Here is a 23,112-nt window from a genome sequence, read left to right as displayed (position 1 = left end):
TGAAAAATGCCTCCGAAAGGAAAATCCGGAGCGAAAGGAGGTAAAGCAGCCGGCGGCAAAGGAGGCGCGAAAGGAGGCGCCGGAGATGAGGAGGAAAAGGGCAAAGGAGGCAAACAAACGAAAGGAGGAACGGCCGTTAAGGTAAGGAGCCGGTTTATTTCATTTCCTGGTTTATCGCACTAATTACCGAACGAAACCGTTCTGGAAGCTTTAAAAACTGAAAAATCCGTTTAATGCATTGAGAAATTGATTTCGAATTGTTATCAACGATTCATCTGCCTTCATAACCCAGGCCGGGGCTAGATATGATATTTTCATGATCTTTTGCATGCTATATCATTTTTCAATATTTTACGAGATTCGTACACTTGAGTTTTGATGCCCCTCTGATTTGGTTTTTTTAGGTGCGGCACATTTTATGCGAGAAACACTCGAAAGTGATGGAGGCGATGGAGAAAATCAAATCCGGGATGAAGTTTAACGAGGTCGCTGCTCAGTACAGCGAGGATAAAGCCAGACAAGGGGTATGTAATTGGCATTATGAATTCTGTAGGTTACAGGACCTGGTTTCACAGTTCTGCCAATTAGATTTGACTTAAGAGATGAAATATTGAAAATGAGCAAATTTTTTTGGGATATTTTTGTTTTTGATGTAAAATCCCAATCTAGGAATGGAAAAATAAGTTCCGCGAATGTTTCATTAAATTTGTATATCATCTTCAGGATCCAGTTCCACACAGTTATGAGTTCGAGTTAGTTTTTTTGAGTTTGGATTAGTTCATCCTCAATGAATGAATAACTCAAATCCTAACTCCTTACTATGGAACTGGTACCAATTTTCGTGTATATGACTCAGAGAGGATAATTGTGTAACGTAGAAATAAAAGAAACCTATTATTGGACCTCTCTTACATTAGTGAGGGATTTTATGTAACATTCTAAGCTCATATTGGTTCTGTAGACAAATGAAGCCCAGTTTAAGCTCTTGTCATCAGATAATTAGTAAATAGAGTCATTTCACACCTGACTGGTCACCACACAGCTTACTGGTCACCAGTCACCATACACCTGACTGGTCACAACACAGCTGACTGGTCACCAGTCACCATACACCTGACTGGTCACAACACAGCTGACTGGTCACCTCACAACTAAATGGTCATCACAGCTAAATGATCACCACGATGGCCAAACTCATAATTTAAGGCCAATTTAAGCTCTTGTAATCAGAAAGTGTATAGTCAGCTCATACCTGACTGGTCACCACACAGCTGACTGGTCACCAGTCACCATACACCTGACTGGTCACCACACAGCTAACTGGTCACCAGTCACCATACACCTGACTGGTCACCACACAGCTAACTGGTCACCAGTCACCATACACCTGACTGGTCACCACACAGCTAACTGGTCACCAGTCACCATACACCTGACTGGTCACCACACAGCTGACTGGCCACCTCACAACTAAATGGTCACCACAGCTACATGATCACCACAATGGCCAAACTTACGATTCAAGGCCAATTTAAGCTCTTTTAATCAGAAAGTGTATAGTCAGCTCATACCTGACTGGTCACCACACAGCTGACTGGTCACCAGTCACCATACACCTGACTGGTCACCACACAGCTAACTGGTCACCAGTCACCATACACCTGACTGGTCACCACACAGCTGACTGGTCACCAGTCACCATACACCTGACTGGTCACCAGTCACCATACACCTGACTGGTCACCAGTCACCATACACCTGACTGGTCACCACACAGCTAACTGGTCACCAGTCACCATACACCTGACTGGTCACCACACAGCTGACTGGTCACCAGTCACCATACACCTGACTGGTCACCAGTCACCATACACCTGACTGGTCACCAGTCACCATACACCTGACTGGTCACCACACAGCTAACTGGTCACCAGTCACCATACACCTGACTGGTCACCACACAGCTAACTGGTCACCAGTCACCACACAGCTGACTGGTCACCTCACAACTAAATGGTCATCACAGCTAAATGGTCACCACAATGGCCAAACTTACAATTCAAGGCCAATTTAAGCTCTTGTAATCAGATAGTCTATAGTCAGCTTATACCCGACCGGCCACAACACAGACTCACAATATTGATATGTTTATTTTCAGGGTGATTTAGGCTGGATGACTCGAGGTAGTATGGTAGGACCGTTTCAGGACGCAGCCTTCGCCTTGCAGACGAGTAATTTAAACGCGCCGGTTTACACGGACCCGCCCGTTAAAACGAAATTCGGTTATCACATAATAATGGTGGAAGGGAAAAAATAGCATCTTAATAAAAATGTTTTTTTGTAATTATTTGAAATCTCTTTTTGTTTCTTCTGTTAATTGTTTCTTCTATAGTCAAATGCCTTGTACCTCAGGATTGAAAACCAGCGTCGGCTCATTTGAGTTCTTTTTCCCGATCAAACAACTTAGGACCAGTCTCTAAAGCTCACTTTAAACCCACCTTTCAATAGAAATTAATCCAATTTAATTAAATGTACCTATATTTTTTATTTTAGTTAAAAAGACAAGTATTAAATCATGTGTACAGTGTTGGTCTGTCCATGTAGGCATTGTGATGGTTTGACAAATCATGAGCAGTCTCTCCTCTTAAAAAAAGACCATCCTCTTGCCATCTGTTCTTGTCCTCTTGAAAAAAACAAGACAATTTCAACACAACAAATTCTTTATCAATCAGAACTAAAATATCTTAATTTATTCATAACAACAAAATCAAAAAAAGACTCAATAAATTAATAACAATATTTACAAAATATCTTTTTACAAAAATTTCTAAATCTTCGGACGGTTGAATTACATTGCACAGAAAATTGAGCGTCGATAGGCAGGGGTCAGTGTTGTCGAATTCGGACCCTGAGAGAGCTTGTAGTACTGAATTCGGACACTAGGGGGCAGTATTTAACACGTGAGCCCTGTATCGCACCGAGTTAGATTGTTTATCGTGTTCACAAGTACAGTTTCTATAGAGATTTCCATTGATGACGCAACTGAACGATTTCTCTCCGAGCTGTAAACATTGTCCGTCTGCCGTCTCGCATCCTGAAAAATTTACATAATTTATTCATCAATGATACACACAGTACATGTGTACCCAGTTTCACAGTTCTGAAGGCATATTTGTCTCTTAGAATCACCTAACTTGAAAAAGAACTAACTTAATGCTCCTGCACTGTGGAACTGGGTCGCCTTAGTGTGGAACTGGGTCTAGTAACCATAGAATTGAGTCCAAAACTGTGGAACTGGGTCCAGTTTCTGTGGAACTGGGTTCAAAACTGTGGAACTGGGTCCAGAACTGTGGAACTGGGTCCTGTCGATTTGGAAAAATATTTACTGTAGAACAGGGTCCAGTAACTGTGGAACTGGGTTCAGAACTGTGAAACTGGGTCCAGAACTGTGGAACTGGGTTCAGAAAGATCTCAATGCGAAACTTACGTATTTGTTGAATGGTGCCTCCGTTCGGGTCACACTTCCACGATAAACACTGAGCTGTCCACGTGGAACCGGCAGCGTATCGGGTTCCATCTCGATACTGACAGAAATACGCACTCACTTCTTCAGCTGTAAAAAACAAAACAAACAATTTCTAAAACTCATCTCTTATTTGATTTAATGTTATCATACGCATAGTTCGTACAGACCTTGACAAGATGTGCCGTCCTTGTAGTAACCACTCGGACACTGCAGAACTGTAAGGCAAAAACATTTTTTTTAAATTGATACCTTGTTTTTAATTTCTGCTGGGCTTATAAGTACGTTACTTTTTTAAAACAATCATGATCAAACTAACAATAACAGACCCAGCAGTTATAGAAACGATTTGATTACAAATTACGCACGGGAGTGTGCTTTATATTGCCTTTTTGGACACCAAATAACCCTTTTGGGATGTTACAAGTCCTTCGAAAATGGCCAATGGATCCACCTCTGGATCCACCCCTGATCAATTTGACTTTTAAGTATTTCTCAGGGTCTGATCTAAGCATTTGTCCGATTGCCCGGTATAAGTATATTCTCATCAGGGCAAATAGGTTATCGTTATCACTTGTCCGCCGAGCTAGTGCAATTTTACGTCTCAAAGCTTTTTGCGCATTATATAGGGCAAGTTGATATTTGAGGGGGCGAGCGAAATTTCAGATATACTTGCCCGACGGGCGAGTGTTTTTAATCCATTACATCGAACTCTGGTTGTCAGCCCAGTTTCACAAAAAAGTTTATCTCAAATTTTAGGTGTAATTGTCATTGGTTACTTCATGTTTTCAATGAGAACAATTCAAACTAAACCGTTTTAGGCTTAAACTTTTTCGTGAAACTGGGCCGCGATTGTCGTGAATCGCGACTGACCGTCTGTTATCCGCGAATAAATTAGAGAAGTCATCGTCGCTAAATTCACGTAATTTCTCGCGATGATTAAATTGTCGCTTTTTCCAGCGATATCGTGTAGAAATTTCACATTGTTGCGGTTGCCGCCGCCGCCGCGATGGATGTCTCCGATAGCGATGATAATGAAGTGCACGCCGACGTCTCGTAACATGGCCGACATCAGATTCACCTGCTACAAACGCAAAATAGAAAACTTGTCTCAGGTGAGGTTCTGTATGATCAGTTTTTGCAGGATAGGTACAGACTGGGGGGTGGGGGGGTACAGACTCTGGGTCCAGGCTGGGGTACTGACTGGGGGTGGGTGGGGTACAGACTCTGGGTCCAGGCTGCTGGTTTATATAGAAATTTAATCAGTTTTCTCCGATTTCTGAACAAATCGATGATTTTTCGTTCGTACCTGATTCGACCGTTCGACTGTCGACGTGAAAATCACCGCCAGTCGATTGACGTGCGAAAGCGCCCCCTGGTGCCGCGTCTGCTCGCGCGTCTGCAACAAATCCAACACTCGTCGCAGTTTCCCGTTGTCGCCGTGGTGACCGGCGAGTTCTTCGAGCGTGTTTTTCATCTCGTCGACCGGATTGAACAGTTGCTCGTAGAGAATTTTCGCCGCGCGCAGAAAATCGATTTCTCCGCCGACGAACGAAACGTTTCGCTCGAGCGCCGCGATTACGTCTGCTCCCGACGACAGACGGACGGCGAGTTGCGTCTGCCGACCGGTCGTCACGACGCCGATCTGCGATTGCACGAAACGACGCAAGAATATTTTCGCGAGGTCTTCGGCGACGGTTTTTACGGTTTTGAAATTGCGAGCCCCGACGCCGTCTGAAGCGTCCAAAACTAGTATCAATTTACTGACAGGATCGATTTGTAAATCAGCGCCTGAAAAAAGAGAAAGATTTCTTTCTAAGGCTGATGGCAATTCGGAGAAAAGGTTTTCACATATTTAAAGAAATACTTTTCTTAGTTAAGAGCCCCATAATTTGCTAATCTAAAGGACCTGAAAGTTCTCTCAAGAAGGAGTAAATGAGAGTCAAGTTTCAAAAAAGATTTTCAGTTCTTAACTTGACTCAATTTCTTTGTCATTTCAGTTTATCTAATGAATTTAGGAGTTAATCTTATTTGTGAAAAATTTGGTTCTCTTTAGGCATAGAAATCATCAAAAATATTCATGAAATGCTGAACAAACCTGTTTGTTTATCCAAGTCAGTTAGTGCAGCAGCAGCAGCAAGGGTAGATTGAACGGTCTCTTCACTTGAAGAATCTGTCTGCCTTAACCCGATCGAAGAATCTGTTTTACTGAGTTCTGGCAGCTCAGTTGGTACCTCAGTTGGTACCTCAGTTGAGACCTCATTAGGAACCTCAGTTGGTACTTCAGTTGGTAGCTCAGCTGGCATCTCTGTCGACAGTTCAGTTGGTACTTCTGTTGGCAGTTCAGTTGGTACTTCTGTTGACAGTTCAGTTGGTACTTCTGTTGGCAGTTCAGTTGGTACTTCTGTTGACAGTTCAGTTGGTACTTCTGTTGACAGTTCAGTTGGTACTTCTGTTGACAGTTCAGTTGGTACTTCTGTTGGCAGTTCAGTTGGTACTTCTGTTGGCAGTTCAGTCGGAACCTCACTTGGCACCTCAGTCGAAACCTCGCTCGGCACCTCAGTCAGCAGTTCAGTTGTCTCATCCGCCTTGATTTCTGTGTTTTTTCCCATCCATAATTCAGAATAGCTCTCAGTCCCGGGTATTTCAATACTCTCGGTCACCAGATCAGATTTTTCAAAGAATCCTTTCGATCCAGACCCTTCTTCTGTTCGACTCTGCGATGCTATTCTAATTGTTGCCGTGTCTTCACCCGAGCCCTCTTCAGGTTCAACGGTTTCAGAAAAATCGGAGGGAATCTGACCTTGTCGACGACTAGCATCGTTTTCACTTGATTTCTTTGAAGTTTCATCGACCAACGGCCAGATTGTTGAGTAGATAAAATCGATAACACGAGAAGTTAAAGTTGATGGGGCAGACGGATGTGTGGTTGTAGCAGATGTATGTTTAGTTGTGGCAGACAGAGGTCTGGTTGTGGCCGACGGATGCCTTGTCTTAGCAGACGGATGTTTAGTTGTGGCAGACGGATGTCTGGTTGTGGCAGACGGATGTTTAGTTTTGGCAGATGGATGCCTAGTCTTGGCAGAGGGATGTTCAGTTGTGGCAGACGGATGTGTGTTCGTGGCTGATGGATGTCTGGTTGTGGCAGACGGATGTCTGGTTGTGGCAGACTGACGTCTTTCGGAGATAGTCGTTGTTTTCGGGACGGCACGAGACAACATTTGATCTGCAACAAAAATCATCGATCTTCAAATTAATCCCAGTTCTACAGTTTAGTGTCAAAACTGGACTCAAAAGGGTTTACGAATCTGATTTGACTTTTCTTCAAAATTTTCGAACTAGAGTAAGAAAGTTTTGCCCAACAGAGATTGAAAGTAGAATTTCAAATTTGAATTCAGTCTGGCCGAGAATGTTGCCATTTTCTTAACTAATTGAATCAAGAAGTCGTCCATTTATCACATACACCTGATATTTCAAGTACGCAAAATTAGTGATCCGAATTAAGTGAATTATCTTGTTAATATCGAAAACTTACCTCGCTGACATTTCCATCTGATACGTCGAAGTTTCTGCGAATTGAGGGCGACATCGTACAGCTGCACACAGGTGACGCCACCGTGCAGGGACGGCAGACGACCGGGAGTCATCCCGATATAGATGTCGCCGGCGGTATCGATTTCGTAAACGCCGACGTCGTGCGTTTCGACGGCGCCGTCGATGACGAACTTCATTCGACCGATGGAACGATCGTAGGTGAGCGCGACGAAAGTCCACACGTCGGGGATGACCGGGGCGCCGTGGTAGAACCGAGTCGCCGTCGTCATTGTCGTGCGCTCGACGCTCAACAGATTCACGTAAAATCGACCGTTCACGATCCAAACGTGAACCCCGTACGTTGCTTCGTACCATTCGAACAACGGCGCGTCGCGTAACGGCTTCTCGAATTTGAAATACGCGACGAACGTAAAGTTTCTCCGGTTCATCGTCAAAGCGGAGTCGTCGTTGACGATTTTCAGGTATTGTCCCGAGCCGGCGAGTTCGTAGTATGTCCAGTTACGCTGGGGTCCGCAACCTTCGACAAGCGCGGCGCCGTCCGCAGCGATCATATCGTGCTCGTTTCCGGACAGATCTCTCGTGCCGTCTGCCGCTCGGTTTAGAGACCAGTAGCCGATCGCCGTCGGAATCGGGGATTTCGACTCAGCGACGCAAGATTCTTCTGAGTTCTCGACCTTACACGCTACTGTCGAGGATTTCACACGCGATGATGCAACAGTCGTTCCTAAATCTGATTCAGATTCTTCAACAGTTGTTAATTGTCCGAGTTCGATTTCAAGCGGTTCTTCTTCAAAAACATTGCCTTCATTCGTCATAATCTGATTCCGGGGTAAGGCACCAGACGAATCATCATCAACCTCTTCAGCAGCCGTCTGCCCAGTAAACGTCCGCTCAGAAGCCGTCTGCTTGGAAGCCGTCAGCTCAGGAGCTGTCTGCTCAGTAGCCGTCTGCTCAGTAGCCGTCTGCTCAGAGGCCGTCTGCTGCACCTTAGGAACAATTGTAGACACTTTCATCGATGGATATGGAACTCTTGTCGATTTTCTTCGTCCGAACGTCTGAGGAGTTGATGCTATAAATTTCCTACTGAATTCAGATTCAATTTTCACCCCGATTTCATCTTCTGTTGGTGTCTTTGTAACAGCTCTGGGCTCATGTTCATCGATAAGTTCATTGATTCCTTCGTATTGCGAAACTTTCGTTGCTGATTCATCTCGAATAGGTTTCAAATTTACTTCGAGTTGACCTAAAGCAGCGCCCTCTTCTTCGATATTATCGATCCCTAAACCGGGCTCCACTTCAGCGTGTTCAGACACAACCTCAGACTCGTATTGACCTCCAATCGCGGTTGTACTTTCTGCTTCGAATTCCTCGGGTAAATTCTCAATAATTTCACCGGGTTCAGTGAAAGTTTTCATTTTTTCAACTTTTTCTTTCGGTTCAGAAATTTCCTCCACGTCCTCACCAAACTCTTCATGCAGTGTTACTAACTCAGGTGGTAATGTTTTGACATTTACGTCTGTGTCTTTGATAATTTCTCCATGTTGAGTAACTGCAGTTTGACCTACTGCCGAAAATTGAGACACTCCAGCCGTATTATCAATCTCAAACTCGGAGATTTCTTCACTATTTTGAGGGGTAACAACCTCACCAAACTCTTCATGCAGTGTTACTAACTCAGGTGGTAATGTTTCGACATTTACGTCTGTGTCTTTGACAATTTCTCCATGTTGAGTAACTGCAGTTTGACCTACTGCTGAAAATTGAGACAATCCAGCCGTATTATCAATCTCAAACTCGGAGATTTCTTCACTATTTTGAGGGGTAACATCCTCAATATTGGTCACCGAAGGTTCTATACCCTGTTTCGAATTTTCAATCCCTTTGAACGGGGGGATTTCTTCACTCTTCACAACCTCAGGTACGACTTTTACAGTCTGGACTTCGATTTGGGATTCAGTAATTTCTTCTTCTGTTTCTGCCTCTCTCCCCTCTGTCAATAGTTCAGGTATTTCAGTTACAACTTCAGCTTCACTTTTAATCGTTACAACATTTTCAATATTCTCTATTTCTTCATTTTCTGCCTCTCTCAAATCAGATATCCCTTTTGTGGCCTCTGTCAATAGTTCAGGTATATCACCACCTCGAGTAACAACCTCTGGTAGTACAGTTTTCATAGTCGGAACTTCAGAAATTGTGTTCTCTACAGATTCAGATCCTTCCAGCTCACTCCGCTCTCCTTTGTGCTGAGATTCTAAAACTTCATCATCAATTCCCGGTCCTTCCGACTCGGATATTATTTGCGTGGCTTCGGTAAAAAGTTCCAGTTCTTGCTCGGTAACCGGTGCCATTGTTTCATCGATAAAAATCTCGTTATCGACGTCGAAATCTTCAGGAATCTCCGGAATTTCAGTTGTAACAAATTCAGGAATTTCTGCAATTTCTTCACCAGTTTTAGCAGTAGTTCCCACATCAGATTCATTATCAATCACAACTTCTTCGGATTCTGGATTTTCCATCTTATTTTCAATTTCCACGCCCTCGACTTCCGGAATGTCAGGTTCATGTCTAGAAGCATCTTCCACTGTCTTTATAGTAACAGACTCAGCATCCTCAAAATCTCTAAAAACTTTAAATTTCGGTGTGATGGTTTCAGGAATTATTTCCACTTCTTCCTCGCTGTAAGTCACCACACTTTCTTCAGCCATCTCTGTTGTAGCGAGAGGTCGAGAAGTTGTCCGGATATGAGGCACCTTTACAACTCTGTCAGACGGAACTTTCGCAACCGGTTCATTCCGTGCTGTAGCAACTGTTGTCGTCCGACGTGGCAATCCTTCTGCATTCACCGATATTGGCTTGGATACGATTGTCGCAGTAGAAACTTTCGGACCTATGCAAAATCCTTTTCGGTAATCGTAAACGAAATCTTTTTCGGGACAGACGCAAATTCGGGAAATCCCGGAACTTTCCGCGACGCACTTCGCCCCGCCCTTACATCGGTGTTTCTGGCAAATCTGATGTTCGGAATCGACTACTTTTCCGCGAGTGGAAACAAACTCCGTTTCGGTCATCGTGGGTAATGCGGAAGAGACCGGCTCATTGTTGGTTGTCGTCACGGGCGTCGTGGACGTGATTTTCGGCGGGACGCAGACGCCTCGGGTATAGCTATAAACGGCGCCTTTTCGCGGGCAGACGCAAATTCGGGAAAATCCGGACGACTCGACGACGCAATTCGCGCCGCCGTGGCACGGGTATCGCTGGCAGACGGTTAATTTCTTTACAGGTGGCGCTTTACAAACTCCGCGGCTGTATTCGTATTTTTGATTGGCGAGCGGACACACGCAAATCCGGGAAAACCCAGAACTTTCAACGACGCATTTCGCCCCGCCGTGACACGGGTATTGCTCGCAAACTGTCGGAGGTTTTACTTTTTTTGGTTCACATTTTCCTTGACCGTAATTGTAGACGGAATTTTCGGAACATTGACAAATTCGGGAAAACCCAGAACTTTCAACGACACATTTCGCCCCGCCGTGACACGGGTATTGCTCGCAAACTGTCGGAGGTTTCACTTTTTTCGGTTCACATTTTCCTTGACCGTAATTATAGACGGAATTTTCGGGACATTGACAAATTCGGGAAAACCCAGAACTTTCAACGACGCATTTCGCCCCGCCGTGACACGGGTATTGCTCGCAAACTGTCGGGGGTTTTACTTTTTTTGGTTCACATTTTCCTTGACCGTAATTGTAGACGGAATTTTCGGGACATTGACAAATCCGGGAAAACCCAGAACTTTCAACGACGCATTTCGCCCCGCCGTGACACGGGTATTGCTCGCAAACTGTCGGAGGTTTTACTTTTTTTGGTTCACATTTTCCTTGACCGTAATTGTAGACGGAATTTTCGGAACATTGACAAATTCGGGAAAACCCAGAACTTTCAACGACGCATTTCGCCCCACCGTGACACGGGTATTGCTCGCAAACTGTCGGAGGTTTTACTTTTTTTGGTTCACATTTTCCTTGACCGTAATTATAGACGGAATTTTCGGAACATTGACAAATTCGGGAAAACCCAGAACTTTCAACGACGCATTTCGCCCCACCGTGACACGGGTATTGGCGGCAGACGTCGAGAGCAGCTGAAATTTGAAAAAAAAATTAAACTAATATGCAGATATATTCAGGTTGGGGGCAAATTGAATGAAATACGTTGGAGTTTAAGAGCCAAGAAGGGGGTAGGCCACTGCTACAACTTAAAGACAATATCCATGTTTGTTTTGGTTTAACTTTAAGAAGAAATTAAGCTGATTGAAATGCAGATTGCAGGACACCAACTGCACAGCAGTGGCTGTCAGACTGGGTATAAGTAAGTGGAGTTTGGGCTTCTCTCTAATATTGTTTCATAATGACTTTAATAGGCAATCCGGAAAAAAGGGGCTCGTCAGTCTGTTATAGACTGTAATTTAAAGAATCGGTACGAAGTAGCCATGGATGGAATTGGAAGCGACGCGTGGTGCCGTCGTCTATTTGATTATTAGATTTATCTTCAAATCCGCAGAAATATCAAGCTTACCCGTCTGCAAAAAGCTTAAACAAACTATTCCGGCGAACAATACGACTTCCATTATCCCCTCGTTCTCTCTTTTGTTCGTGGAATACAAAACAGCGTCTCCAAAATTCACGAAGCGTGAAAAATTTCGTTACTTCACACTTGAATCAGCCGCCATTGTTCTTTCATTCAAGCAGGTTCGAATCCCAAGTTTATTTCAGAGTTGATTCAAACATTTTTTTCCTAGGATACTTCGTAACCAACCACCTCATCAGTGAACGCCTTCCTGAATAAACAACCCGCTCGTACAGAAAAAAATCCAAAAAACGAGCGACGCATTAGCTTATTCATAAAAAACAAGTTCATAAAAAGTTTATTGCCACCAAATTATATGAAAAGCTTATACAAAAATATGTACGCTAAGAACGTGAGACAATTAAGAAGTCCATCAATTGGATTCAATCAATCTTAACAGGTGTGTTTGATAATTTCTCTTTTACAAAAAAATCAATTTTCCACTTATTTCAGGCACTAAAATAAAGATCTACCAAAACTATTTGGTACAATGTATCATCTATACAATAATGTGTGCATTATTCATTTACATTTCATTCTTAACACAAACTTTTTTAAAGTATAACAAACATTCTTTTCTTTCAGAAATATATTCAATAACAAATCAGCGGTGAAGTTCAGATCCATCTTCGAGAACTCGAGCTTATTTGTTCTCTTGGTCTCCACCAGGTGGCACTGAAGTGAAAAAGAAAGCGGTAAGATATTTTTGTATCGACATGAATTTTACGCAAGATTTTACGCAGGACCCCAGTTTCGCTGTTCAGATTCTATAGAATAGGAAATATATAAATTCTAACTTCATAGGACTAGGTTTTAAGTGCAACTGGGTTTCGATATCAAATGTAGGGTCCCTACGGATCAGTCATTTGTATTTTCAAGCAACTTTAAAGGATAAAATTTCAAATTTCGAAGGAGCGTCTGCACTACTTCATATCACAAATACCGTGGATTAAACAAACCTTTATTTAAATTGACAGGCCACGATGTCACACAAAATCCGTCTGCTTGTAAATCGCTTGAATTCGACCTGGAAGAGTGAAAGATGAAAGATACGGGTAAGATTGAAACATTTCATTTCAATAAATCGAGCATGGTGGCCATGGCCACTTTTATCTGACATGCTTTTTTCCTGACTATTCCCTGACATGCACGTTGTTTTCCCTGAGTTGATCTGCTAAAAATTCAATCAATTAACACAGTCAAATACGTAACACATAGACAGAAACTGTTTGATTTTACTCGTGATCTAACAATATCATCAAATTCCCTGACCTTTCCCTGATTCGCAGACGACTGTCACTGGTCAAGGTCACATTCTGTTGACAAACATTTCTAATTGCCTCAAGGAGTTTTTAAGGAGTTTAAGGTATTTTGCCCAGATCAAAGGAGTTTTCATCAGATTTAAAAGTATTTTCTGTTTTGAAAGGAGTTTTTAAGGAATCTAGGAGTCGCAGTTATTAACTCACGGTTCGTCGTCGAATTTAAGACGTTTGTGACTTTTACGAGGCGTCCGATCGTGGAGTTGTATTCGACGAATCGTTCCCATCGTTTCGTTGATGCTGCGCAGAACGTCCGCCGACGGCTGAAAGGAAATTCAAACCAGAAAATAGATCAAATTCCGAACAGGTGGATTTTCAATGACTGTAGCAACAGTGGGGTGGTGCCACTTTCTATCCATTTCCAAATGCCCTGCCATTTTCCCTGATTTTTCCATGTGATTACACACAATTCCCCTTGAATGAATCAGAGAATTCTCTAGGTTTAAAATATTTACAATTCATTCATTTATCATTGAATCACGTACAGATGAAGAAACACGTGGTCAATAACATTATAAAAATTCCTTGAGTTTTCCGGGTACTTTTTTTGAAAAATTTGGTAAATCCCCGAGTTTTCCCTGATTTTGACTAGGTTTTTCTAATTCCCTGAGCAGTCCCATATTTTGTCTAGATTTCCTTGATTCTCAGAGTTCCATGGGCTTGATAGCAATATCCTGATTCCCTTTTGTCCAGGTTTTTTTTTGCTAAAACTAAACTTGTAAAATTCTCTGTGTTTGTTTTTTTGATTCCCTGAGTTGTCCTGGTTTTCCAGATCAGTGGCACAACCCTGCACCAGGTGTCGCTAGTGTGCAGTAGACTTACGCCGATACGTTCGCCGAAGCTGTAAAGTTTTCTAGTCCTCGGAGTCATTCTACTCGGAGTCAACGGAGTCTTGAAGTCACCCTCGTCTCCACCACCAACGCTTGCCGCCGCCGCCTTCTGCCGTAACGGGGAAATGTAGAAATTCTTTTGACCCGACAACCTTTAAAACGATTGATGAAAATAATTTGTTCAAATGAATCTAAACTATCCGGTTTAAGCTTAAATTTCCTTTTAAGAAAGAAATTCTTTTTTCGAAAGAGGAGTTAAGTCTTTTCGGAATATTATTGCTGAACTTACGAGTAAGTTTGGGATTCCATGTTGTTGTAAACTACTGGAGAATTTTCCTACAAATGAAAAGGGTCGATTGAAAAAGGAGTACATTTAAGCCAAGTTAACTGTCTTCTTAGTTTTCTAACTGCACTCGCCCTGACTAAGCCTGACCCTGACTGACTTGACCCGAACTGGACTGATCTCATCCTCATTGAGATCCCATCTTACCCTGACTGATCCCTCCCGGACTGACCTCGCCCAGACTAACCTCACTGGTGTCGCGTTGCTGAAGCAGACGGCTCAGATACCCTCTCATACTCGCGACGAACACACGATTATAAAACGTAATAATCGAATCATAGACGGCGTCGTCGATCAAAACATTTCGATAAACCTGTCGACGAAAATATCAACGACGATTCGAAATAAATTTTATAGAGAATTTGATTGAAATTGTATTTTGAGGGGGTCGTACCTTCGAAGACGCTCGCGGCACGTCTTTATAAACGTTCACGATCGTCTTGAATTTTCGCTCTTCGTCTGAGATTTTACAAACTCCGTAAACGGCGCACAAAACAATCTACAAATCGTTGCGAGCAAACTGATGATGTCATAGGGGGATTAAAGGAGGCAGACGTCTTTATTTAATCGGGTCGGTCGCGTACCTGATCTAAATGTCTGTTACGCAGTAAATCCGAACGTTGCACGATCACGTTTTCGACGCATCTCCAAATCTTCATCGACTGAAACAAACATTTTCGAAAAGTCAAAACCGGTAACTTACGATTTCGAGAAACTTTGCGAAGTTAACAACTCTTTATATATGACTTACTAAGTTTGATGAAATGTCTAATTTTGCGGCAAGGGTTTGAAGGCGACTATAAGCAACTTTACCGACTACAAAAAGACAATTTTAAACCATTTTTAATAAAACTCGCGTCTTGCTTGATTGTTTTTACAGTTTTTGTATCAGGATAATTTTTAACCTTTGTTGTAAAAATAATTCAACGAATGCGATATTTCTTTAATGATGACAGACGGCTCCGGTTGCTTGGCACTTGATAGTTTAGCATTGACGGGATGGTGGCAGCACTGTACGGACGACGATTCCTCGTCCGTCTGCTTCTCGGGGATTTCCATCTCATCCGTAGATTCGAGTCGATTCCGAGAATCGGAATTCGCAGCATTTTCAGTCGGGTCCAAAGTATTCTTGATCACCGACCAAACAGGAGAATCCTGACAGAGCGGAAATAACATGAAAACGAAAATAATCATGAAATTTCCCTGATTTTTCAAAGGATATTTTTTAGGATTTCCATTAAAAGTTCACAGTCGACTTACATCCAGCCAGACGTAATATTCTAATATTCTTTCCTCCAACTGCAGAAGGTGCTGGAACGAAACATTTGTAAATATCAATTTTCTTCTTTAAAAATGTTCTAAAAATCCTTGAAAATTTCTCTCGAAAATTAAGATTCTTTGATTCAGAATCATTGGCCATAAATGGACAGAATCGGTTCAACTTAAAACTTGTCTAACAGCCCCAGTAGAAAATGAATCGCAAAAGAACAAGGAGTCAATCGCGCAAAAATTCAAATATTTTTAGAGTTTGATCTCAGAATGCTATTGTCATCAAAGATGGCCACCGACCTCTGAACCATCCCCATCGGACACCGGTTTCGATATGAGAACGTTATGACTGGTGACGACGAAATGAAAATGATTTCGAAAAAAAAATTTCCAACAATGTAGTCGGTTAGTACCAGACGGCGTTCGACGCGAGTCTCGAGCGGACGCCGCCGTGAATACCGCGATCCGACCGGCTTTTCTGTATATCCGCGGAAAAACAGAGAGCGCGCTAACAATGGCTTCGGTTAGGTCTGTACGATAAACGGATATACCGGTGTCGGATGAAACAATGATTCGAAGGTCGTTACGCAACACATCATCAAACCTTTTACCGATTCATCATAGATCCAATTATCGTCGATTTACGATCTTAATGCCACGAGGTATCCGCACTCCCCACCAGATGGCGTTTTAAGGAATCGCAACGAGCAGAAGGTAGCCTATGCAATAATTCCTTATAGAGTAGAATCCCCTCAATTCGGATCATTTGGGACCAACAAATGTCATCCAGTTTTTGGGAAATCAAGAATAAGTAATTTTCTTGTGTATTAATGAACAAATGCACTGCAAATATCATCCGGATTGAACCAAAATCCGGATTAAGCTGATCCGGATTAAGCAGGTTTGACTGCATATCCAATATCAGCCAGAATATAGTAGTTAATAACTCTTAATCGACAATCTCTTTTCTTACCGGCGGCAATACGAATCTTTGAGCTCTGACTCTGACTGACTCCATCCCGAAATAAGCTCAACACCCTTATCTAAACCCACCCCTTTATTTATAGCCCCGGTTGAGTGGTCGTCGAGGACATGCCAGGACAGGTGTACGTACAAACTGTGAACTCATCACAAACTGCGATGACACCCGTCCAAACAGTCATCAAAGATCACTCAACAACAAGCAGTGTGTGTCAGACACAGTAATTACGCAATGCTACTAACAAACACATCTCTATAATTAGTATATCTCTATAATTTGTATCAAATTATTTTGTTAAGATTTGTAATTTTGGATCATCTGCCATAGTGTAGTACACACATTGATAAAGATTTAACTACTATTAAAGATTTCATAACTTTGTTTGTTGGTTAATAGCTCTCGGTAGGAGAGTCATAAAATCTTTCATATAATAACCTTAGTCAAAATGATACGATTTTTAATCGACCAAAAACTTGTATTTATAGGCCACGCCCGGTGGATCCTCACTTCCCACTTTCGGAACTAACCTTCGCTCTCTCCGGGTCGAGTTCGGGCTCGGCTTTTATGAACTGTCCGATGATCTTATAGAAATCGTACGCTTTCAATTCGAATACGCGCAGTATCCACGGAAACGCTAACAGATCACAATTATTACCGGGCGACATGAGCGTCGAACTCCCTAGAAAAGTATAAATCGAATGAAAATTTATTAATTTCAACTCCTTAATCTTAAACTAAAGGTTGAAATGGATGGAATTAACGGAAAAATTCTTTTTAAATTGGGCTTAACAAAATTGATTCTTTGTTTCTCACCATCTGGCCACCTATCGACCCTGTACCTTAAAACCTTCATCTTTTGAAAATCATGATCGGGCTAACAATAACAGACCCGACAGCTATGAACTTGTTACAAATTTTATCGCGGTTTACAAATTAAAATGACCTAGCCGATTAGGAGAAACAAGTTATATCATTTTTCAGCCGTTGTCCTCAGCAGACGGACTTACTTTGCGAATACGTCGATAAGACGACCTCGACGACGCACGCCAGCAACGATTTCAAAAACATCCGATTGTTCAAAATTACGTCGCGTTCGTTCGGAGAATTCGAATCCGCGAGTAAAACGTCCAGAACTCGGAACGTCAGCGCTCGCGCCGTATTGAAGCGTCCGTCTGCCCGAGACCTGTCGCCCGTCAATGTCGCCGAGTAATTCTCGACGAACGTCGTCTGCCATTCGTCGACTCTACGAGAAATGGCGTCTGCTTCGACCTGCGAACAACTCTGTAAAATCAGGAAAACAATTCGAAAAACATTATACAGTGAAAGATGATTTAGTCATCGGAGTTACCGATCAAATTCGAGTCCATTTTTCTGATAAGTTTATCAATTTTCAGCGAAATTCTATACCATATGCTGAGAGAGAAAGGAAATCTTATATCTTTCTGAAATCATGTTCAAATTCCATTGAAAATGAACTGATTATCAGTCATCTGAGTTGGTGAAAAACAACATCTTAAAAACATCTTAACATTGACGAATTATCATCCAATTGGGTTACCGGCAATTCTACCGTGGCAAGGATTCCACCAGGTGTCGCTCTAGTGGTCACTGGGTTACCGCATTTCAATTTTTTTTCTACATTTAAATTAAATCCCCGAGTCAACGTTTCTGATAAGTAAAAAATCAATTTTCAGCGAAATTCCAATACGAAATGCGTCTAGCGAGAATGGAAATCTTATATCAATCTGATGACTTGTTCGATAATTTTTGAATTTGAAAAAATCAAGTTCAAATTTCATTGAAAATGAACTGATTATCACCACGAATGACCTAGCGTTTTGTTGCGCCATCTGGTGAGTACCGGTATCCCATTACAAATACACGTATTGAGTATAACGAAGACTTATTCGATGATGATTTGATAACCAAGTATCGACTGTATTTCATTACCGAGACTGTAAAGAGGTGAAGGTCATTCATTAATTACCCGGAGTTTTCGACAGTCCGAACAAGAGTCCGCCGAATAATCTCCTACGAGTTTCTTTAACCGTGAAACGGAAGATAACGCCGACCTGACCGGCGTTTCCGGGACCACGTGCGCGTCGGCCTCTTCTTCATCCGCGGTTTCTGTTTCGCATCTGAAACAAATCATTTTCAATCCTTTTAGAAGAAATACTTTCAAGGGGTAGCCTATGTTTGTCCCACTCAATCTTGATTCAGTGTGACAATTAAAACGACTTTTGAACTGCTGGTAGTAGAATTGATATTCAGTTACCCAATGAGGGTGGCCACTTTTCCCCATTGACAAATTCCCTGCATGACTCTGCAGCAGAATCTCATCACAATTTTTTCCGGTCCCCTGCGTTTTCCAGGTTTTCCAACCTCACCAAGTTTTTTTTTTTTCTAATGTTTGCCTCGATGTATTAACAATATTGTAAGAATCAATCCCGTTTTAAATCAAGTTTCGGTACGTACTGATTTCGAGACGGTTGTTGATTCTCTTCCGACGCGGTTGGCAGACGGAATATTTCCAATTCATTGAAATCGCCTTCTTTTTCGTAACACTCAGTGACGTAAATCTTTTTGATTTCATCGATCTATAAGAAACCAAAGTTACCACTTACAAGCACTATAGGGTATTGATTAGTCAGCACTGAAAGGGTTAAGTCATGAGACCGATAGGGGTAAACTTACATTGATGGAGCCACCCGGTTTGAGCAGACGGGTTTTAAAAGACGTCCAAAACGATGTACGTAACAACCGTACGTCGCCGATGTCCGCGTCGTATGTCGTGCACAATTGTTGTAAAATGACATCGCACGAATCTGTGGCGGCGACCGTATTTACAACTCTCACCAAACTATCTGTTTAATACATTAAATCATGTATCAGTGAGGAATTGTTCGGAAAATCGGTCAAATTTTGTAAACCATTTATCAATCCAGTGGCCCTAACAAATTGTTCTATGATAGGGCTCTACCCTAGAATTCCCTGATTGCATTGCAAGATATCCTCAGTGGAGGCCGTTTCTTGTCAAGGGAACAAACGAGACACCAAAAATTGTAATTCTGTAATTAAACTCTAAGATATCCTCCTCAGTGGGGACTGTTTTTTATTAAATTAATAGATACATGACTTTTTCTGATTCTCAAGAAAACAGTCACTAAACGATTGGTTTAGTTAAAGATAACCGGCAGATAAATACCAGGGGCCGGTTTTATAGACAGGTATCAACTTTAACCCAAGGGCTAACTCAATTCATATTCAATTGAGTTAACCCCCGGGTTAAAGATGATACCAGTCTATAAAACCGGGCCCAGAGTAACAATGAATTCTCAATTGTCACTAATGTCAACTATCCACTGGTTAAAACTGTAACCAACTTTTCAGCAACCGCAGCCTCTGAATTACAATTTTCACAATTCCTTAAAATCCTGTGAATATAATTACCATACGGAGCTTGCAGTTGAAACGACGGTATTTTGCGTACGATCTGCTCGATGACGCAGAGCAACAAATGAAATCCGGATACGATCTCCTGATTCGCTTGCCGCAAATTTCCTGAAAACACAAAAACCATCGTCCATTGAACTTAAGAGTTTGGAAAAAATTGTTTTCGTAATTCAGAGCGGTCATTCCCTTCTGGTCTATATACCTTTAGCGCAGACGAACAGAGTCCAAATATCGCGATTAATTTTCTCAATATCGGCTTCGCTCAGAAACATTTCTTGGCACATTCTATAATGGTGACAAAATTCTAATAAACTTTTTCCTAACTAATTCATTCAGACGATTTAAATCGGAACCACACTTCACTGCTCAGACGGCGTAGCTAAATCAGTCTTTATTGCCGCAGTTGTTAATGTCCTACTGCACACTAGCGCCACCCGGTGTATCTATTGCAAGCTACATTGAAGGTTACCCGACAACAGAAGATCTCGTACCTGTTTAGTTTACTGTTCAAAGCCGCGCTGATGCAATATTTTCGTTGCATTTCCGTAGCTTTCTGTTTGACGGCGTCGCTCAACGGGAAATGATGCCTCAACGACTGCAACATCTCGAAAAACGACTTAAAACTGTACGCATAAAAATAGAAAGAAATCTAATTGAAGTAAAAAAATTTCCGAACCAAGTTAGTTGAAAAGGTTTTGATGGGTGAAACTGTCATCATGGATAATTATCAATACGTTGACCGCTTTTGGTTATTTCTTAATAGTCCCACTAACTTTCCAGCAACTGGCGTTAATTTTTACTTAAATCTGACTTACAACCGGGTTTGATAAATTGACAGGTTCAACTTAGGTCTGACTTAAGACTAGGTTTGGGAATATCATCTTACAGGTTAGGAGACACCAGGTCACTCAAATCGGACTAAAACATGGTTTGGGACATCGAAAAGGTTAGGAGACACCAGGTTCAACTTTGAGTTGACGTCTACCTGGATGCGATAGCAATTTATCAACTTTTAAAAGCGACTTTGAGACATAATTTTATTCACCTGACTTCGGCAGTTTTCAGTAGTTGATCGACAGCGGCAGACGGCGGCGGAGCGATCGTTTCTATCGATCCGTTGAATAGTTGTGGATCTGATAAACCGTACGGGTATCGCGCGTCCACTAACGCCACATACAAACAACTCACGTAACAACAACGCTCGTCCTAGAAATATATCAATCCACTTCCTCAATCACCTTATGACATCATCAAATATTTTTTATCCAGGGATTCAAGTGGCTCTATAGAAAAAGATGGCCATCTTATGAATCCCCTTATGACATCATCAAATCTTTTTTATCCAGGGATTCGAGTGGCTCTATAGAAAAAGATGGCCATCTTCTTATGAATCCCCTTATGACATCATCAAATCTTTTATCCAACGATTCAAGTGGCTCTGTAGAAAAAGATGGCCATCTTATGAATCCCCTTATGACATCATCAAATTTACCAACCAGCTTTCTCTTTCATTGCCTCCTAAATCCCCCTATGACATCAACATTGTTTCATGACTCCTTTATAATTCAGGATGGCTACGTACATAAATCCCCCTATCATCAAATGATTAGATCTTTTCAAATGTTTTCAGGAACAGTCTAAGGGCGACAATGTGATGATGTCGATGTGTCTGATGATGTCATAGGGGGAGGTTTTTTCTACCTGTTCGTCGCGTATTCGTAATTCGTCCGATGCTTTGACGTCGTCGTAGTAACCGTTCGCTATTTTACGAGTATGATCCGAGACGTCGGACCCGACACGACGCAGGTCGGCGGCAGACGGCGACGCGTTGCCGGCAGCGACGACGACATTCTTGTGCGGCTCCATCGTTTATCAAACAACTACACAATGTCTAAAAAAAGAACATTTATTAACATCCAATCAATCATTACAATTAACAACACGAAATTAGCGTTATATCCTAATTAGAGGCAGAGGGCGGAAAATAAACTACAGTATGAAGGCTACTTCGGCAAAAAAAACATTTTGATATTGTGTTTTGTTTGGGTTCGAGTGGGTTTGAGTCGTGCTGCTTACTACATTGATTGTAGCCTTTATGCGGCTATGGTGAAAACACAAGGCTGTGGTCCTTTGCCATGGCATTAAGAAGGTTTATGAAACAACTCTCAACTCAACTCATCATGGCTTTTTAAAACGATACATCATCAGCAGATCAGGGATGGAATGACAAGCGGGTTTGAATCCTGGGTGCGATTCAAGAATAGGGGACTATAGCAATATATATGTATATAATAATAGTAATTCAATTGATAATGATGATATATATGATCAGATTATACAGATAGTTAGTAATATAGTAATTTGAAGATTGGGGAACTAAATAAACTTACCCACTACTTACTAGTCCCCTATTTTGGTTGGTTCTGATCTTAAAACTCGCCTCTAAATTAAGATCGAATTGTCAATCGATGTTGAACCTTTTAAACTTCGGGTTAAATGTCACCACATTTCATGGCTTGGCTTTACTATACCTTACACAGCTGTGCAAGTCTACTATTTTTATGTATAAGTGAGAAGTCATGTAATTCGCCGTATATCAATACGCCAGAACAATTATGGGGGCATCAGTGACTGTGACAAAGAGGGTGAAACACACATAGAATCAAGAGGTGACATTGGTGACAGTGACAATGAATGACACTACACCACTGATATGGCGATGTTTAATGGAATTAGATTTAATTCATTGTTATGAACTCCAAAAAATGAAAAGAAATACGTGTTGCAATATTTCTATTAAAAGCCCAAATTTTATTTACAAATCACCAGTTCTATAAAAAGTCCATGTTTGCATTTACAATTATTCGTTTGATTAAACAGAAACAGATATTAACATTTTATTAACAACGTTAAGTTAGATTTAGAAAACCAACTGTCGCCTCGAACCGACTTAAACCGTTGGTGCAACACACTATCAACACGTTTTCGGCAACTCCACCGCCATCCTTCACTCGCAGATTTTTTGCTGACGTCCAATGACAATTTCATTTCATCATTACAAACCGGACACTGACGTGAAGCTGCAATCAGATTACGATCCATTAACCAGTCAATAGTTCCACGTCTTGTATTCATGATTGTTCCAATTAATTCTTTATAGGTGATGACTTTTTTCTTATCGTCTCTCTCATAACTACAAGTCCAACTATCAT

At 41.8% G+C, this 23,112-nt stretch overlaps 2 protein-coding genes across 2 annotated transcripts; one reads left to right on the top strand and one right to left on the bottom strand.

The window, feature by feature from the left end:
• The first annotated feature begins 6 nt into the window (after window positions 1-6).
• Window positions 7-2,333, top strand: LOC141910806 (peptidyl-prolyl cis-trans isomerase NIMA-interacting 4-like). The gene is made up of 3 exons (XM_074801631.1): window positions 7-141; window positions 405-524; window positions 2,159-2,333. The coding sequence occupies exons 1-3, from the start codon at window positions 7-9 to the stop codon at window positions 2,315-2,317; spliced, it is 414 nt and encodes a 137-aa protein (XP_074657732.1). The 3' UTR covers window positions 2,318-2,333.
• Window positions 2,334-12,014: 9,681 nt separating this feature from the next.
• On the bottom strand, window positions 12,015-22,392 carry LOC141911203 (retinoblastoma-associated protein-like). Its single transcript, XM_074802185.1, has 22 exons — window positions 22,291-22,392; window positions 21,602-21,791; window positions 20,946-21,106; window positions 20,392-20,523; window positions 20,103-20,185; window positions 19,898-20,008; window positions 19,142-19,311; window positions 18,923-19,044; window positions 18,435-18,585; window positions 17,455-17,728; window positions 16,975-17,126; window positions 15,457-15,507; window positions 15,102-15,351; window positions 14,948-15,012; window positions 14,781-14,858; window positions 14,591-14,695; window positions 14,384-14,509; window positions 14,143-14,189; window positions 13,846-14,005; window positions 13,171-13,286; window positions 12,664-12,731; window positions 12,015-12,379 (listed from the first exon to the last, which is right to left on the bottom strand). Exons 2-22 carry the CDS (start codon window positions 21,764-21,766, stop codon window positions 12,348-12,350), a joined length of 2,619 nt encoding a protein of 872 aa, XP_074658286.1. The 5' UTR covers window positions 21,767-21,791; window positions 22,291-22,392; the 3' UTR covers window positions 12,015-12,347.
• Window positions 22,393-23,112: the final 720 nt, after the last annotated feature.

The sequence above is a fragment of the Tubulanus polymorphus genome, chromosome 9 (assembly GCF_964204645.1).
Source record: "Tubulanus polymorphus chromosome 9, tnTubPoly1.2, whole genome shotgun sequence".
Lineage (NCBI taxonomy): Eukaryota > Metazoa > Nemertea > Palaeonemertea > Tubulaniformes > Tubulanidae > Tubulanus > Tubulanus polymorphus.
This window is presented reverse-complemented; position numbering and strand designations above follow the sequence as displayed.

Coding starts and splice junctions, on each gene's coding strand:
- LOC141910806 (XM_074801631.1), top strand. CDS start 7: ATGCCTCCGAAAGGAAAATCCGGAGCGAAAGGAGGTAAAGCAGCCGGC. Junction 142..404: donor AAGGAGGAACGGCCGTTAAG/GTAAGGAGCCGG, acceptor TGGTTTTTTTAG/GTGCGGCACATTTTATGCGA. Junction 525..2,158: donor AGGATAAAGCCAGACAAGGG/GTATGTAATTGG, acceptor GTTTATTTTCAG/GGTGATTTAGGCTGGATGAC.
- LOC141911203 (XM_074802185.1), bottom strand. CDS start 21,766: ATGGAGCCGCACAAGAATGTCGTCGTCGCTGCCGGCAACGCGTCGCCG. Junction 15,013..15,101: donor GAATTATTTTTACAACAAAG/GTTAAAAATTAT, acceptor GTCTTTTTGTAG/TCGGTAAAGTTGCTTATAGT. Junction 12,380..12,663: donor GCCTGTCAATTTAAATAAAG/GTTTGTTTAATC, acceptor TTTTCACTTCAG/TGCCACCTGGTGGAGACCAA.